At 37.3% G+C, this 17,639-nt stretch overlaps 1 protein-coding gene across 2 annotated transcripts; it reads right to left on the bottom strand.

The window, feature by feature from the left end:
* Positions 1-2,247: 2,247 nt before the first annotated feature.
* On the bottom strand, positions 2,248-16,388 carry e4f1 (E4F transcription factor 1). 2 transcript variants are annotated; one of them, XM_056272180.1, is made up of 14 exons: positions 16,200-16,388; positions 15,423-15,532; positions 13,182-13,272; positions 12,744-12,892; positions 12,536-12,656; positions 11,772-11,924; positions 11,458-11,564; positions 9,974-10,198; positions 9,768-9,882; positions 7,849-8,066; positions 6,734-6,932; positions 4,727-4,893; positions 3,380-3,442; positions 2,248-3,292 (listed from the first exon to the last, which is right to left on the bottom strand). In XM_056272180.1, the coding sequence occupies exons 1-14, from the start codon at positions 16,291-16,293 to the stop codon at positions 2,942-2,944; spliced, it is 2,163 nt and encodes a 720-aa protein (XP_056128155.1). In that variant the 5' UTR covers positions 16,294-16,388; the 3' UTR covers positions 2,248-2,941. The 2 variants fall into 2 exon arrangements, with proteins under 2 accessions (XP_056128155.1, XP_056128146.1); XM_056272171.1 differs by having other exon boundaries at positions 11,458-11,567.
* Between the last annotated feature and the right edge of the window lie 1,251 nt (positions 16,389-17,639).

Here is a 17,639-nt window from a genome sequence, read left to right on the forward strand (position 1 = left end):
TTTCATGTAAATAAATGTACTCCAATTAACTTTGAATAAAAGGGTGAATCTTCCAAAACATTTCAACAAAACAACACATATTTAACATATATTTTAAATAAATAAACCTAAAATAAAAAACAAAAAGAACAATATAATATTATATAAAAATAAATAAAATAAACGTATATCAAATTTAAACAAAACAAAAAATAAATAAAAGTAAAATAAACAAAACAAAAGCAAAGTAAATTCAAAACAAAACAATTAAATGTATACATTTTAAACAAAGAATAATATATAAAACGAAATAAAACAAAAAATACAATTTAAACAAAATAAATAAATAAACAAAAGCCAAGTAAAATACCTAAATATATACATTTTAAATAAAACAAAAATAGTTTACAAAACAAAACAAAAAGAAACAAATATATTAAATGTAAACAAAACAAAAATTAATAAAACTAAACTAAAATTAGCAAAAGTCAAGTAAAAATCAAACCAAATAAATATATAGCCTACATTTTAAACGAAACAAAAAGAAAATTTAATTTAAACAAAACTAAAAATAAATAAATAAAACTAAAATAAACAAAACAAAAGTCAAGTAAAATCAAAACAACCAAATATATACATTTACAACAAAACTAAAATGATATATAAAACTAAAAGAAAAATAAATCTATCAAATGTAAACTAAAACAACTTAATTAAATCAAAAAAAATTTTTTTAAAAGTAAAATAAAAAATAAAATGAAAATATCGTATTACAAAAACGAGAATTGTGCTTAATTGTCTAAATAATATTAACAGCCCTTTTTTATACATATATAAAATACAATCTTATTTGTATGATTTGATTATGGGGTGAAATGTAACCTGGACATCTATAAACGTCCAGTGAGATCATTTAACAAAAGGAATACTTGCTGGCTATAATGGAGAGATTACAGTAATATAATGTGTGTTAAAAGGCATTTGATGTTAAAAGATGACCCTCGATAACCCTATTTAATATCATGAAACGTGTCAAACCAGAGGGCTTTTCAACGGATCAGTAGCAAGTCAGGTCAGGGATTCAATTATAGCTATAAATAAAAGACAGATGTCATTATATATGGGCATATGTGAAGGCCTGGAGGGGTAAAGCACTGCGCATGTGCAATGATGAGCTGATGAGGAGGAGGACAAGTCGAGTCAAGGTGACCAAAGCTTCATCATGCCCCCAATCTGCCAGAATGAAGCGTCTACTGCTCTATCGCTTAATGAAAGAACAGAGTGGACGTGAAAAATACACCAACCTCATACTGTACTTGCCTTGCCAAATCTCAAGACGACAGAAGCCATGCGGGCTTGTAGACTGAAACACGCAGTGTATACCAATCAATCAGTCAGTCACAAGTTCAATGTTTTGAGCTTTCTATTCATAAAAGGTGCAATGTATCCACAAAAATATGATGCAGCATAACTGCTTTTATTTGGATCAAATAAATGCAGCCTTGCCTTGGTGAGCATAAGAGACCTCTTTCAAAAACATTAAAATCTTTGAATGGTGGTGTACTAAGTTTGTAAAAATGTAGTTCACAATATTGGGTATTAGGACTGGACAGATGTATGTTCATAGCCGAATTGCGTCAAACATATAGTCCCATCCCAAACTCACGTCATTGCCAATGTTGCTGTGTCCAGCTGGTCAGACAAATAAAGTGATGTTTCGTAAGCATCACAGAGCCAGTCTTTACTCACACATCTCTCTCTGCATCTGACCTGGAAAAGAAGGAAGTATTTTAACAATGACACACTTTGCGATTGGGCATTCCTTATTCTTGAGCCCTGCCCTCTGCTGAATTAAAAGAGGAAACTTTCCTCTGGCTTGGCTATAAGCAAGGACTAAAATAAGGCAATGTAATATGAATTAATATTGATTCTGGAATGTATAAAAGAAAATCGATTTTAAAATCATAAAAAAAAAAGGTGAATCAATTTTTCCCCAGCGGCCCTAATGGACACCACTGTCCAAATAGTCCATCAGTTTGTTTAAATAAGCAAAAATTACAGTAATGCACTTATTATGAGCATAAACATTCAAATATACCTTCAACCACTTATTATACAACTTATTAAACAGTGAATTATACATGTTAACATTACCAGTGTGATTTAAAAAAAGCTTACTAACCTTGACTGGCCAAAATCATATCCAATTTTTCAACTCCTGTCTGGATTATGAAGTTTGAAAAAGCAGAAAGGCACTGTCTCCATGTGCAGGTATTAAGTCAGAAAACCCAAAGTTTATTGAAAATTCCTATTGAAAAAGAACATATTTAGCTCTTTGCTGACGTTAAACACTCCAGAAAGCCTTGTCCCATAGGCATTTTATAATGTTTTTAATCAAGTGCCAGAGATGCTGTCAATAAAGCTTAACATGCCTTTTTGTGCACAGAATATTTCTTTTAGGAGACGACTGTGCAAATTGTGCATAACTAAATATGCAAAAATGAGAACTGATCAATGACTGAAAAAATACAGAGGTGCATAAAAATATATTTCATATTTTGTACTTTCACTCCCTGCCAGTTGTTGTATTGGTGGAAACATGTTATGTTACACATTCATGATGAGTAGATGATAGTCATATATGATTATATCCCATTCAGCAGGAGAGAAATGTTGGTATGGCGACATCACTGCCATGAAAGCTGTCCAATAAATCTTGGGGTGTAATATCTGTTATCAAATGAGTAGAACAAAAACATGGTTTTACAGTCCATTGAAAATGCCATAGTTCATTAGTAGAACCTGCAGCTCGAAAAGTGATCCGTTTAAAACCCGAACACAAGGTTTTTGAATCTATCAGGCCTTCCACATGCAGTGCAAAACATGTGGAATAAAGTCTCACAGAGAACGGAAATCCAACACCACCGCTGTTAAAAGATATTAACTTAACGGAATCTGCGTCTTAGACCACTACCACAGTCTGGATTTCCATTTCGTCAGGTGAAGCAATGACATACTGCTCCCCTTGCTCGATTGGCTCAATGTTCTCAGTGGTTACCATTGTAACTGTGGTGTGGGGCGTCTCGATGGCGCTCTCTGTTGTCGCCGTAAGGATGGTGCCATCGCTAATGGCATTTGCAAGTGTCATTGCCACCTGTTCGGTCAAACTCTCTGGTGTGGCGATCGTGATGGTGTCTCCGCAGTCCGAGATGCCGGGCGTTTCGTCGGCGGCCACGTTACGCACGATGATCTGGTGGCCTCCGTGTGATTGGCTCACGATTTGCTGCACCACCTTCATGATGTGACTGTCCATCTGAAGTCAGACACATTGAGCAATGTGGTTAACTCTATTTGGTTCATAAAGTCCTAACATTTGACATTGACAAAAGTGAAAAATGACCTGCTGCTGACTGTCTTGAATTATTGCCAGTTCCTGCCCTTGATCTGCTTCCTCAACTGGTGCCTACAGAAACATGATCCGTATTGTTAACAAAAAAAAAATCCGTATTGTTAACAAAATTATAGTGGTTATATTGCAACAACTAATGTCTCAATGGATACGTTTTTAGATAAATATTTGGCCATCGATTTTATTGGTTATAAAATTATTACCGTATTACAGTCCCCATGAATTCAAAATTGACCATACTTACTTTGTTTGCCTAAATTGATCGTTTTGTGGTGAACAATTCATCCATGCAAGTCAATCCACACAAAAAAATTTTTGGCTTCGTAATCTTTAATCAAAATCTGAAATGTCCCCTCCCCTCTGCATTGGAGGACCTTGCCTGATGACGTAGGTTTGACGGTTTGGGTGTCTCTGCTTAACATCCGTAATCACGCCCCTCCAACTGACAGTAGACAGGCTGAATGAAAACACCTACTTTTCTAGATCCAATCAGGTGCTAGTTGGGAAAAAAAGCCACGCCCACTATTTTGCCTCATTTAGTATTCCGTTTCTCTCGGAAATACGTCACAACACTGACTGGAGAAAAGTCGTTTGCAACTTCTCTTTCACGGGGACTTTAAACATACACTACCGTTTGAAGGTTTGAGGCCAGAATGATTTAAAAAAAAAAAAAAAATTTAATTAATAGTTTTATTCAGTAAGGACACATTAAACTGAAAATGTATCAAAGGTGACAGTAATGTGATAAATAATTTCTATTTCAGATAAATGCTGTTCTTCTGAACTCAATTCATCAAAGAATACTTTAAAAAATGAATCATGGTTTCCATAAAAATATGAAGCAGCACAACTGTTTTCAACATTGATAATAATAATAATAATAAATGTTTCTTGAGCATCAAATCATCCTATTAGAATGATTTCTAAAGGATCATGTGACACTGAAGACTGGAGTAATGTTGCTGAAAATTCAACTTTGCCATCACAGAAATAAATTATATTTTAAAACATATTTACATAGAAAACAGTTGTTTTAAATGTAATAATATTTCACAATATTACTGTTTCTACTGTATTTCTGATCAAACAAATGTAGTCTTAGTGAGCATAAGAGACTTCTTTCAAAAACATTTAAAAAAGCTCTTACAGATTCCAAACTTTTGTTGTGTACATAATGGTGAAAATCATATTGCCGGTATACATGTAATGACATGAGAATATAGAGAAAACTAATTCAAATTAAATCAAAAGACATCAAATTGGTTGGATTTTCATCAAAATCTTATAAACATTAGATGTCACATAGCAAGCATACAGTAACACAAGTGACGCATTTACCCCTATGATGTATTCCTGAGTGTCGGCCACTACTGAGGAGAACTCCACCAGTACAGCATGAGGGTCGTCTGATACGATAGTGGTGGAGACGTCCTCAGTTGTCACCTCCTGCTCATCAGAGCTCCCTGCATGTTCAGAGTCCTTCTGCTGCGTAGCGAAACAGCCTCCTGAACACACACACACAAACATACAGTCATTACCAATGACAACTGTAAAGGGCCTTTCACCAAGAATGATAACACTCTGTTTATTATAAGCACACACACTACAGTTTTGTCATCTGGTGCTTTAAATGCTCTTTAAAGCAGGATGGGCTCTGATTGGCTATCAATGTTTTGATCATTAATCAGCCAGAAAAAAATGCTTTGAGAGTGATTTTAACAATGTCGTTCCTCTGTCGTTATTTTTGAGGTGTGAACTAATTTTAAAACGATATCTGTAGTTATTATCCTTGGTGTGAATGGGTCTTAATGATGTCTATAAATAGCTTACACGAGTCTCTCAAGTGTCCTCACGTGTTAGAGAAAAATTCTAGCTTTTCTCATCAGCCTCTGAAAAGTCTTAAAGGCACAGTAAGCGATTTCTGAGAAAAACTCTTGATATTTGTAATCGACCCAAACAAACCCAGCCCTCCCTTCATTGCTCCGTCCCCAAAATGCTCAAACACACAATGCAAGAGTGGATGTCTCTTTATCATAGCTGTAGCGAAAATAATGCTCAATGAAAAATAAAGCAAAGATGGTGAACGAACGAAAAGGAAGAACAAAAAATGAACAGCAGCATATCTTGGTCCTGTGAAACATGGCAAAAACAATGTTAACCACGTATGGAGCAGAAACAACTCAACCTTGGTGTCTGTTTTCAGGCCTTCCTGCTTCGGTCTCTCCTGCACTGGAAAGCTTTTCTAATACTAACGCGGGTCCTAAAGCTCTTGTCTGATCATAACCCTTCTTTCCCACTGATATTCCTCTGAACTTTTCTCTTTTGTAATGTCTCTCAGTCATCTCTCTTTCTACAGTCTTTCTTCAATTCTCCCTCTTGCTCTCTCTCTCTTCTCCCCCATCATGAGTGGACACGCCCCCTTACAGCTGATTGGCTCACTCTTCCCCATCATAAGTTAACAAACCCCCTACTGCTAATTGTCTCACCCTCCCCCATCATGAGTGAACAAACCCCCTACTGCTGATTGGCTCACTCTCTCTCCTCCCCCAACATGAGTGGACACGCCCCCTACTGCTGATTGGCTCACTCTCCCCATCATGAGTGAACAAACCCCCTACTGCTGATTGGCTCACTCTCATCCCGCATCATGAGTGGATGCGCCCCCTACTGCTGATTGGCTGACTCTCTCTCCTCCCCCAGCATGAATGGACATGCCCCCTACTGCTGATTGGCTCACTCTCTCTCCTCCCCCAGCATGAATGGACATGCCCCCTACTGCTGATTGGCTCACTCTCTCTCCTCCCCTTCATGTGTGGACATGCCCCCTACTGCTGATTGGCTCACTCTCTATCCTCCCCCTCATGTGTGGACACGCCCCCTACTGCTGATTGGTTCACTCTCTCTCCTCCCCCTCATATGTGGACACGCCCCCTACTGCTGATTGGCTTCAAGTGTGTTGTGCTGCTCAGTCCGATCCCTTTTCAACAGTGTTTCTCAGAAATCACTACTGCACCTTTAACAAAATACAGATATATGGCTCAAAAGGGTTTGAAATCCATTGTTTTTTTTACCATATCAGACACTTCATTTCACGACATGAATAAAAATGAGTTTAATTCAATACAAAATAGCAATATAAACACTTATGATATCAATATAGACAATCTGCCCCTAAGAAATATTTATAGATTTTGTAGCTTATATTTAGGACTTTTAATATGCCAGAAAACATGTTATATTTATGCTGACCTTGTTTACTAGTTGTCGTCGAACATTCACTTTAGTATTGGTGTGTTTTAATTCATTTGAATGGTTAATTAATAACAATTCTACGCATTTACAAACCTTTAGCTCGCAGGTGGCGGTTCAGCGTTCCATGCTCAGCAAAGCCCCGCCCACATTTCGAGCACTTGAAGGGTTTTTCTCCCGTATGATGTCGGATGTGACGTACTAAAGCACTTTTTTCCCGGAAGCCACGGGAGCAGTGCGTACACACGTAAGGCTTTTCGTCTGCATGAGTGCGATGGTGGACCTGCAGAGCATTCTGGAACACAACGGATATGAGTCGGCATGAAACGGAAGTTGTGATAGTCTTTTCTTCCCGATTGTGACGTATATCTGAGCGAAATGGCTTCTCGAACAAGCAAAAATGTTGGGCGGAACTTAATTTTGTCCATCAGGAATTTATTGGATGGTTGTTTTTTGCTATTTCTGTGATCTCATGTGAGTGACAGGTTGTCCCGCCACAACGCCAGTAAATCATTCATAATAAATACTGCAATATTGCATAAAAATGATCATTTTCATGATGACTTTACAGATGACACTAGCTATGTTTCCATCCCCCTATTTCTATGTGCATTTTGGGATATAGCAAAAAAAAAAACATGGATGGAAATTCCAAGATTGAGGCAGATATATTTTTTATCCGATAAGACATGAACATAAACTAAGATAGAAACACATTTATAGATGCACAACAGAAAACTCACGTGACTTTGCCTCAACAGTGGATGTGATTGGATAACTGGACTTACCAGCGACTAATTTCATTGCACAGCACTGATCATGTGATCATTCTGAAACGTCTCAGCCTAAGTCTCTCATCAGAATTATTTGTTTTAATTCCCTTCCAGAAGTGTCTCAAACACCAGCATTCGAACACAAAGTAACATGCAAGCGTTTATTGTGTACTAAAATTTCATCATTTTATGATGTACTAAAAAAAGAGCCACAATTTCTTCACCGATAGCAGCAACTTCTATTTTTATTACAGATATTTTGCGCCAATTTCCCAGGAAGTGACAATTTTGTTCTCTTGAACACGAGATGGAAACGCTACTTTAATTGCAAATTTTTATGCGACATTCTAATTTTGCACAAGTTAAACTCTGGATGGAAACATATCTACTATGTCTCCAAGAATTGTTTTTGCATATTGTTCTTCTGTGATGTCTCACCTTGGTTTTGTAACTCTTGTCACAGAAGCTGCAATGGTACGGCCTATCGTCCGAATGAGCTCTCATGTGTTCCCGCACGTGTCCGATGGCTTTAAACTGTTTGCCGCACTCTCCGCATTTGTACCGCCGCTCGCTGACGTGCGTCTCCATGTGTTTCTTCAGCACGTAGCCTGTCAGGAACTCCTTCTGACATGTTAAGCACTTAAACGGCTTATAACCTGTGGAGGAAAAAAAAAAATCACCTTTGAAAAAGTTTTCATAATTAGGTCCCACTTTATATTAAGTGTCTTTAACTACTATGTACTAATTAGATTAATCATTTGATACATTGCACGTATTGTGCAGTTACATGTATTCACAACACATTGTACTTATCTGCATGTAATTACATCTGTAATTAATTTCTGTAATTATTACATATACACTCACCTAAAGGATTATTAGGAACACCATACTAATACTGTGTTTGACCCCCTTTCGCCTTCAGAACTGCCTTAATTCTACGTGGCATTGATTCAACAAGGTGCTGAAAGCATTCTTTAGAAATGTTGGCCCATATTGATAGGATAGCATCTTGCAGTTGATGGAGATTTGTGGGATGCACATCCGAAGCTCCCGTTCCACCACATCCCAAAGATGCTCTATTGGGTTGAGATCTGGTGACTGTGGGGGCCATTTTAGTACAGTGAACTCATTGTCATGTTCAAGAAACCAATTTGAAATGATTCGAGCTTTGTGACATGGTGCATTATCCTGCTGGAAGTAGCCATCAGAGGATGGGTACATGGTGGCCATAAAGGGATGGACATGGTCAGAAACAATGCTCAGGTAGGCCGTGGAATTTAAACGATGCCCAATTGGCACTAAGGGGCCTAAAGTGTGCCAAGAAAACATCCCCCACACCATTACACCACCACCACCAGCCTGCACAGTGGTAACAAGGCATGATGGATCCATGTTCTCATTCTGTTTACGCCAAATTCTGACTCTACCATCTGAATGTCTCAACAGAAATCGAGACTCATCAGACCAGGCAACATTTTTCCAGTCTTCAACTGTCCAATTTTGGTGAGCTCTTGCAAATTGTCGCCTCTTTTTCCTATATGTAGTGTAGATGAGTGGTACCCGGTGGGGTCTTCTGCTGTTGTATCCCATCCGCCTCAAGGTTGTGCGTGTTGTGGCTTCACAAATGCTTTGCAGCATACCTCGGTTGTAACGAGTGGTTATTTCAGTCAAAGTTGCTCTTCTATCAGCTTGAATCAGTCGGCCCATTCTCCTCTGACCTCTAGCATCAACAAGGCATTTTCGCCCACAGGACTGCTGCATACTGGATGTTTTTCCCTTTTCACACCATTCTTTGTAAACCCTAAAAATGGTTGTGTGTGAAAATCCCAGTAACTGAGCAGATTGTGAAATACTCAGACCGGCCCGTTTGGCACCAACTACCATGCCACACTCAAAATTGCTTAAATCTCCTTTCTTTCCCATTCTGACACTCAGTTTGGAGTTCAGGAGATTGTCTTGACCAGGACCACACCCCTAAATGCATTGAAGCAACTGCCATGTGATTGGTTGATTAGATAATTGCATTAATGAGAAATTGAACAGGTGTTCCTAATAATCCTTTAGGTGAGTGTATAATTACAATGTTGACCCTTCCCTTACTGCTTAACCCACCCTTAAACCTAACCATACCTGTCCCTAACCTTACCCATTTTTATGACCTTAGGTCATATTTATTTAGGCAAAATAAAATGAACACAATAAGTACATTGTCCCTAACATTTTTTTAATACAAGTACATAGTAGTTAAAGACACCTAATATAAAGTGTAATTAATAATTACATAATTAATACATTTAACATTTAATAAGTAGGCTTGTGGGAAATGAATAAATTGCTTTTAAAATGGGGCCTACCAACATGCCCTTTGACATGGACCCTCAGGTAGGCCAATGTCTTGAACATGCGCTCACAGTGAGGACATTTGTATAATTTTGACTCAACAGGTTCTCCTTCCTTCACAGATGAATCCTACCATGGATAAAAAGAGTTTGAAGTCTCATTTGTGTTGTTCTGCAATTTTATTGTAATAAAACGCGCCACCACGACCGTATAAACTCACCTGCGTCTCTTCGGACACGGTCTCCACACACTCTTCTGTCACCTGGATGTCAGTGAGTCTGGTCTCGGCCTCAGGAGACTGCAGGATGGCTTTAGGTGATCGGGCCTCTGCCTGCTCAGCTGCCTCTGTGGCTTCGGTCTCCAGCGCGATGCCAGAGTTGATGATGGCCTGGCAGATTAGATTGTCGGCTTCAACCACAGTCGCAGTTTGAGGCTGAGACACCATCTGTTACGGACAGAGCAGAAAACAGCCTTAAAAAGCAAATACCTCTGAATATACACTAACATTCAAAAGTTTGGGGTTAATAAGAGTTTTTAATGTTTTCTCACCAAGGTTGCATTTATTTGATTAAAAATACAGTAAAAACAGTAATATTGTGGGATATTATTACAACTTAAAATAACTGTTTTCTATGTTAATCTGTTTTAAATTGTCATTTATTCCTGTGATGTCAAAGCTGAATTTTCAGCATCATTACTCCAGTCTACAGTGTCACACGATCCTTCAGAAATGCGTCCCATGATTCTTTGATGAATAGAAAGTTCATTTATTTGAGAGCATTTTTTGTAACATTAAAAATGTCTTTACTGTCACTTTTGATCAATTGAGTGTGCCCTTGCTGAATAAAAGTACACATTTTTTACTGACCCACCCTTTTTAAACACAAATCTCCTTTTTTTAGGATAAATACAAACATTGTAATTTTTTAGTGAGTTCTTTCTTTAAAAAATTATGTTTTTCTTTGTTAAACCTATAAAGTAAATACAAGTATTTTGGGTTTTAGTTTAAAAACAAATCATTGTAATAATAATGTGCATTTTAACGATGTAAGACTTTACAATAAGGTTCACTTTGTTAATATGCATTGAACACTGTTAACATTAGTTAATGATTTAGGCATAATTAACTAACAATAAATAAATAAAAAGATCTCAAGATAAATGCTAATTTATAAATATACTAATTGTTCTTTGATTATTTATATTTGTTCATAATACATTAATTTTAAATGCTAAACATGTGTATGTAGAAATTAACATTAACCTAGATTAAAAATGCGATAAATGTATTTCTTATTGTTATTTTGTGATTGTGAAAATCCAACGCATTAAGTAATGTTGTCACATTGCATAATGTTCAGCTATTATAGTACATTTTCCATGTAAAGAAAACTTAACAACTGTTGAAACAATGGATAATGAAATGTAAAAAATATTATAATTATAAATATTAAATAATCAATATAAAAAAAAGCTATACATTTTAAACATTTAAATTTGAAAAAATCTAAATTTTTATCATATGAAACATTAAAATGATCAATATATGTTTAAAAATGGCAAGGGGAAATCCAACCAAGCAAACAGACAACCAAGCATAATCTTTAACGTGGACCCTTGTCATTTGCTTAAATATAAAAACGTAAAATTGCAGCCCACCAATATGCAATAACCGTTAATACAAAATGTTTGTTAGTCTCAGACCTGTTGTACTTGTCCAACCACCTCGATCTGGATGATCTCCTGGCCAGCTTCCACCACTCTCACAACAGGAATTTGCTCCTTCTCAGCTTCAGGATGTGACGGCTGAACTTCTAGAACGATACCCAACAGTGGCAGAATCAGAAAACCTCCCTTTTACAACAGTTGTCACATTAAAAACAAAACACTAATTGTGACACGAACAAATCAGCTAAAAATGTTGACCAACAACAACCACGTGCTACGGATATTTTCAAACGACACCCGTCTATCACCGAAAAGGTCACTATGAAAAGCGATTGTGAGATATTAATTACCTTTCTGAACTCCATCTTTGCTGACAAGTATCTCTTTACACTGACTGTAGCGAATCTTCTCAGTGCAAGGAGTGAGAGACTTCAGATGTCTGGTAAGAGCTCCGGACTCTCTGAACGCAAGTCCACACTGATTGCAGCGGTACGGACGCTCATCTGATGAAGAAAATGACATCATGATTTGATTCCTCAAAAGACAACCTTGAAAACTTAAAGGAAACCTATAATACTTTACATTTTCAACGTTTGAGCATGAGAAAGGTCTACAAAGTTACTCCAAAGTCATATTCTCTATATCAGTGCGCACCGTTTCTGAACTCCCTGAAACGCCTCTATTGTAGTCTTGAGTTTTCTTCCATCACAGCGTCCCTCATTTAAAATAATTACTGACCAAGGCATATGCAAATTAAAGGGGCGGGGCCTGGATGAGTTAGTTAGTAGTGTTGAAACTTGCGGTTATGATAAGGGGCGTGACATTTCCCAAACACGCTCAAAGTGGTTGACCACTCACAACACACTGATCCAGCAGACCAATCAGAGCGCATTGTGCTTTTCAGACGGAGGAGCTTCATAGAGACAGGAGCTAAACAGAGCGTTACTGACAGACTGGGAAGAGTGGTGCTGCAAAATTCAAGAATGAAAACCTATTCTAGTAGACCACAAAAACAAAATCAAGACTTTGAAAAAGGGCATAATATGGCCTCTTTAAACAGACGCTATATAACTTTCACTACCTAGTATAGTCCAATATAATGGACTAGATTTACCTGTGTGTCGACGCTTGTGTCGGATCAACGAACCCTTGGTCCTAAACGCAGTCTCACATATTTCACACTTAAAATCCTTCTGATCGGTGTGCGTGAACGTGTGGGTTCTCAGAATATTTGTCTAAGGGACATATAAAGTGAGTTTTAGTTGCATATAATATGACACATAGCAGTATTTAAATGCATAAAAAGAGATCAAATATGGTACCGTTTTAAAGGTCTTATCACATATCTCACAGATGTATCGTCCCTCTGTGTTTAACTTCCAAACCACTTTTGCGGGACTGGGACTGTCATCCTCGCTTGCAGAGCAGCTTCTCTTTTTTCCTCCAGCTGCCGCCTTTTTATCCGTCTTGTCTAAAAGAACAAAGCAACTTCATTTAGTGCCCAAACAAGTCCAGATGGATTGGTAAATTACGTTAAATTCAGCACCAAATGATCCCATTGTAATCATACTGTATATAACTATGGAGAGGAGATGTCTTGTTTGGCTTTGGACGACCCTGTATTTAAGACAAATTCAAATAAGTTGGGACATCATGAAAAGGTCCCGTCCCATTAAAATTGGGCTTCTGGTCCCCCCCCCCTAAAAAAAAAATCAATGAAAATTATATTTTAATGACTTTAATAACAAAAATTGCAGTACCTGCACTGGACGTTCCCGCTTCATCAGATGAACAATCATTTTCACTTATTTTCACCTCAATGGAAGCACCTTCATTAGGGACAACGTTTGCCTGAGGGAGGAGACAGACAGATATATCCTACAATGACCTCAAGGTACATTTTTACATTTATAGATTCTTGAGTCTTGGATTACTTTTCAAAATATAGGGTCAGTAAGATTTAAAAAAAAAAAAATGTTTTAGAAAGAAGCCTCTTCTGCTCACCAAGGCTGCATTTATTTGACCAAAAACAAAGTAAAAAACTGGAATATTGTGAAAAATTATTACAATTTAAAAGAACTGTTTTCTTTTTAAATACTTTTTAAAATGTTTTTTTTTTATGGCAAAGCTGAATTTTCAGCACCATTACTCCAGTTTTCAAATGATCCTTCAGAAATCATTCTTATATGATGATTTGATGCTCAAGAAACATTTCTGATTATGTTGAAAACAGTTGTGCTGCTTAAAGTGACCCCTATTATGATATTAGTATTTTAGGTTCATCGTGTTTAGGTTTACATGAATCCAAGGTGAAAAAAAATAACAAATAAATAAACTTTGATTATCTCATAATAGGAATTGCAGCGTCACCTCTTTTCTCACAGTGTCTGAAACAGTTCGATAAAAGGATTCTGTCTCTCTAAACCCCTCTGTCCCGAGAGCTACTCTGCTCTGATTGGTCAGATCTGTTGCCCGGTCTGTTGTGATTGGTGTACTCTGCTCTGATTGGTCAGATCTGTTGCCCGGTCTGTTGTGATTGGTGTACTCTGCTCTGATTGGTCAGATCTGTTGCCCGGTCTGTTGTGATTGGTGTACTCTGCTCTGATTGGTCAGATGGCTCGGTCTGTTGTGATTGGTCTACTCTGCTCTGACTGGTCAGATCTGTTGCCCAGTCTGTTGTGATTGGTCTACTCTGGTCTGATTGGTCAGATCTGTTGCCCAGTCTGTTGTGATTGGTCTACTCTGCTCTGATTGGTCAGATCTGTTGCCCAGTATGTTGTGATTGGTGTACTCTGCTCTGATTGGTCAGATCTGTTGCCCAGTCTGTTGAGATTGGTCTACTCTGCTCTGATTGGTCAGATGCCTCAGTCTGTTGAGATTGGTCTACTCTGCTCTGATTGGTCAGATCTGTTGCCCGGTCTGTTGTGATTGGTGTACTCTGCTCTGATTGGTCAGATCTGTTGCCCAGTATGTTGTGATTGGTCTACTCTGCTCTGATTGGTCAGATCTGTTGCCCAGTCTGTTTAGATTGGTCTACTCTGCTCTGATTGGTCAGATGCCTCAGTCTGTTGAGATTGGTCTACTCTGCTCTGATTGGTCAGATCTGTTGCCCAGTCTGTTTAGATTGGTCTACTCTGCTCTGATTGGTCAGATGCCTCAGTCTGTTGAGATTGGTCTACTCTACTCAGATTGGTCAGATCTGTTGCCCAGTCTGTTGAGATTGGTCTACTCTGCTCTGATTGGTCAGATGGCTCAGTCTGTTGAGATTGGTCTACTCTGCTCTGATTGGTCAGATCTGTTGCCCAGTCTGTTGAGATTGGTCTACTCTGCTCTGATAGGTCAGATGGCTCAGTCTGTTGAGTTTGGTCTACTCTACTCTGATTGGTCAGGTGGCTCAGTCTGTTGAGATTGGTCTACTCTGCTCAGATTGCCCAATCTGTTAAGAATGATCTATCGGGAAACGCTAATTTCCATATCTGGATTTCAGCTCCGGATCTTCCTCTGTCACACAGCTTGTCACACAGTGATACGAACAGTAATGATGGTGTCAGGTTTCCCATATCAATTCCAAAGAACAGCTTTTATTTGAAATAGAAATCTTTGTAACATTATGTCTTTACTGTCACTTTGAAGAAATATGTCCGCTGAAGCGTAAAAGTAGTAATTTCTTTCAAAGATAAAATCTAACTGATCCCAAACTTTGAACGTGTATGTGTATCATGTGAATCAATGTAAATACAAACATTTATTTTAGGTGAAATGGTTTTAAAATAAAAGATAATAACATGGCATGTTTGGCTGTACAGTTAAATGTGCATGCATTTAATGTACAGTATGTTGATGAATACAAGTCACTAAGCTACCCAGAAATTACTACTCGTTTTGCAGGTTTATATGGTTAATCTCAGGGAGATTTTCCCCAACAAGAAATATGTACAGTAAAGTCACTCAGGATGTGAAAGTATCCGCTCAATAAGGAATGATAACAATAACACACAAACCTGATGGTCTTGCAGAGGACGCTTGCAGTTCCTGTTGAGTTTATGTTGGATGAAAGCATCCAGAGCAGAAAACTCCTCCAGACATCTGCCACATTTATGAATATCCTCATCTGACAGGGAACACAAACATACTGACCTAACTTCAATTTGACAGATCATGCATATTGTGAAATTATCTGTGCAAAGAATGAATTAAAGAATAATTTACTGACCTAAAATAATCACATTTTCACACAGCTGTGGCATATTTTTTTGCATCTAAAAAAAGTTTTTATAGGCAATATATATATATATTTATAAGATATACATTTATTAATAAATAATTAAATATCATTTATTAATTGTGCATTTAGGACATAAAATGCTAGCAAGAAAGACAAAGCAATTTTATTCCATGAATATTTAAAATGCAATTTCCATCACAGAATGCTATTCAACAAAATGCAGCTGACTTTGTTGTGGAAATGGCCATCCATTGTGTTTTAAGAGTGTTGATTTTCTTTTATGTAAAAATCTACATGATCAAAAGTGTCTGCTGCCTTGCAGTTTTAATATCAGTCTTTCTTTACTGATGCAGCAAGAACATGGATGAGCTGTTAGATCTTCTTCATCCAAATCAGTACGATGCTAAGCAGCATTAGCAGCCTAAACATGCTGCTTAAATATAACATTGCAGCTAATGGAGATTTTGCTAGCGTGACTGAACGACCCAAAGTCAGGCCCACACATTTAATCGCGTTTTTACTATGTGATTGTGTCCCGTAACACTGGCTCTACCTTCGTCTCCAAGAGTGGTTTGGATGGTGATGATGTTGCTATGCTCCGTTTGGTCGGTAACTGTTGCTGCCGTATTATTATTTTCTTCAGTCATGTCGTTCCAGACCTCCGTCTCTGTCGCAACGCTTCAGCAAGGAAAACATGGCGGATTTACGACCTCGTAGTCATAACAACAAAAGGGCGGCGAGTTGAGCGAGAGCGAGCAGCACGGGGCAGCACGTCATAGTAAATTCAAAATAAAGGCGCGCTCACTCATATTCTCCAGTCAAATCGGTTCTTTCGAAAACTGTTTAAGTATTTTATTTATTTATAATATATAGTTATATTTGATACGTATGCTAATCGTAATTTCATGTGTTCCATCCCAGGCAATATAGTACATTTATTTTTGACTTTTTCTGCCTTAAAGGGATAGTTCATAGTTTGTCATCATTTACTCACCCTCATGTTGTTCCAAACCTATATTAATTTCTTTCCTCTGTTGAAGTAAAAAGATATTTTGAAGAATGTTGGTAACCTTAAACCAGACATTTGACCCTGGCACCCATTGACTTCCATAGTATTTTTTTTTTTTCAACATTCTTCAAAATATCCTCTTTTGTGTTCAACAGAGGAAATAACTCATACAGGTGTGGAACAACATGAGGGTGAGTAAATGACGACATATTTTTCATTTTTGGGTGAACTATATCTTTAATGTCCCAAGTTACTATCAGCTAGCTTTCAGTTCTCTGTCTCAGATCCATTGAAAATACCTGACTCAAAATAACAATTCATTCACGTATAGGACATCGCCACAAAGTAAGTCATTTCATTACAATGTTCAGTCCAAACCCAAAAACACAACATTAAATTTAGCCTATTAAGTAAATATTCTTATTGAACAGTAAATTGTCTTAAGGACTATGATTATCTATTAAATGATCTGTCACACAACAGTGTCATATTTGTGATGTTAAATTTGAGAACTTTGAAATTAGAAATTAAATATTAGTTTCCTTCATACTTTAACATGATCACAGAGATAAGTAACAACGCAATGCTACAGCATATTTTCTTGATTATCATACATTTTTACGCTGACTTTCATTCACAACTCTCAGACAGAGACAGAAAAGTCTTTTATAACTGGCCCTATATTCACTGTGGAATGTATAGTGTCTGAATACTGGAAGCATAGAAACTATTCAGTGTTGTTGCGATTTTGCATTAATAAGCAAAGAAAACAAAGTACAAAATACATTTAACCATTTTTATTCTTGTAAACCCCTCAAAAAACACAGAAATGAATCAATTTCAAACAAATCATGTTTAAGCAAATAATGTTTTAGTATTATAATGCAATAGAAGTATTATAATGCAGTACTATAATGCAAAATAAGCTCCAGGACCAGCAGGTTTTCAGGTTTAATGCTTTTTTACACCTAAATGGAACTGTGG

The sequence above is a fragment of the Rhinichthys klamathensis genome, unplaced genomic scaffold (assembly GCF_029890125.1).
Source record: "Rhinichthys klamathensis goyatoka isolate OS25496 unplaced genomic scaffold, OSU_Roscu_1.1 h1tg000015l_1, whole genome shotgun sequence".
NCBI classification, from domain to species: Eukaryota; Metazoa; Chordata; class Actinopteri; order Cypriniformes; family Leuciscidae; genus Rhinichthys; species Rhinichthys klamathensis.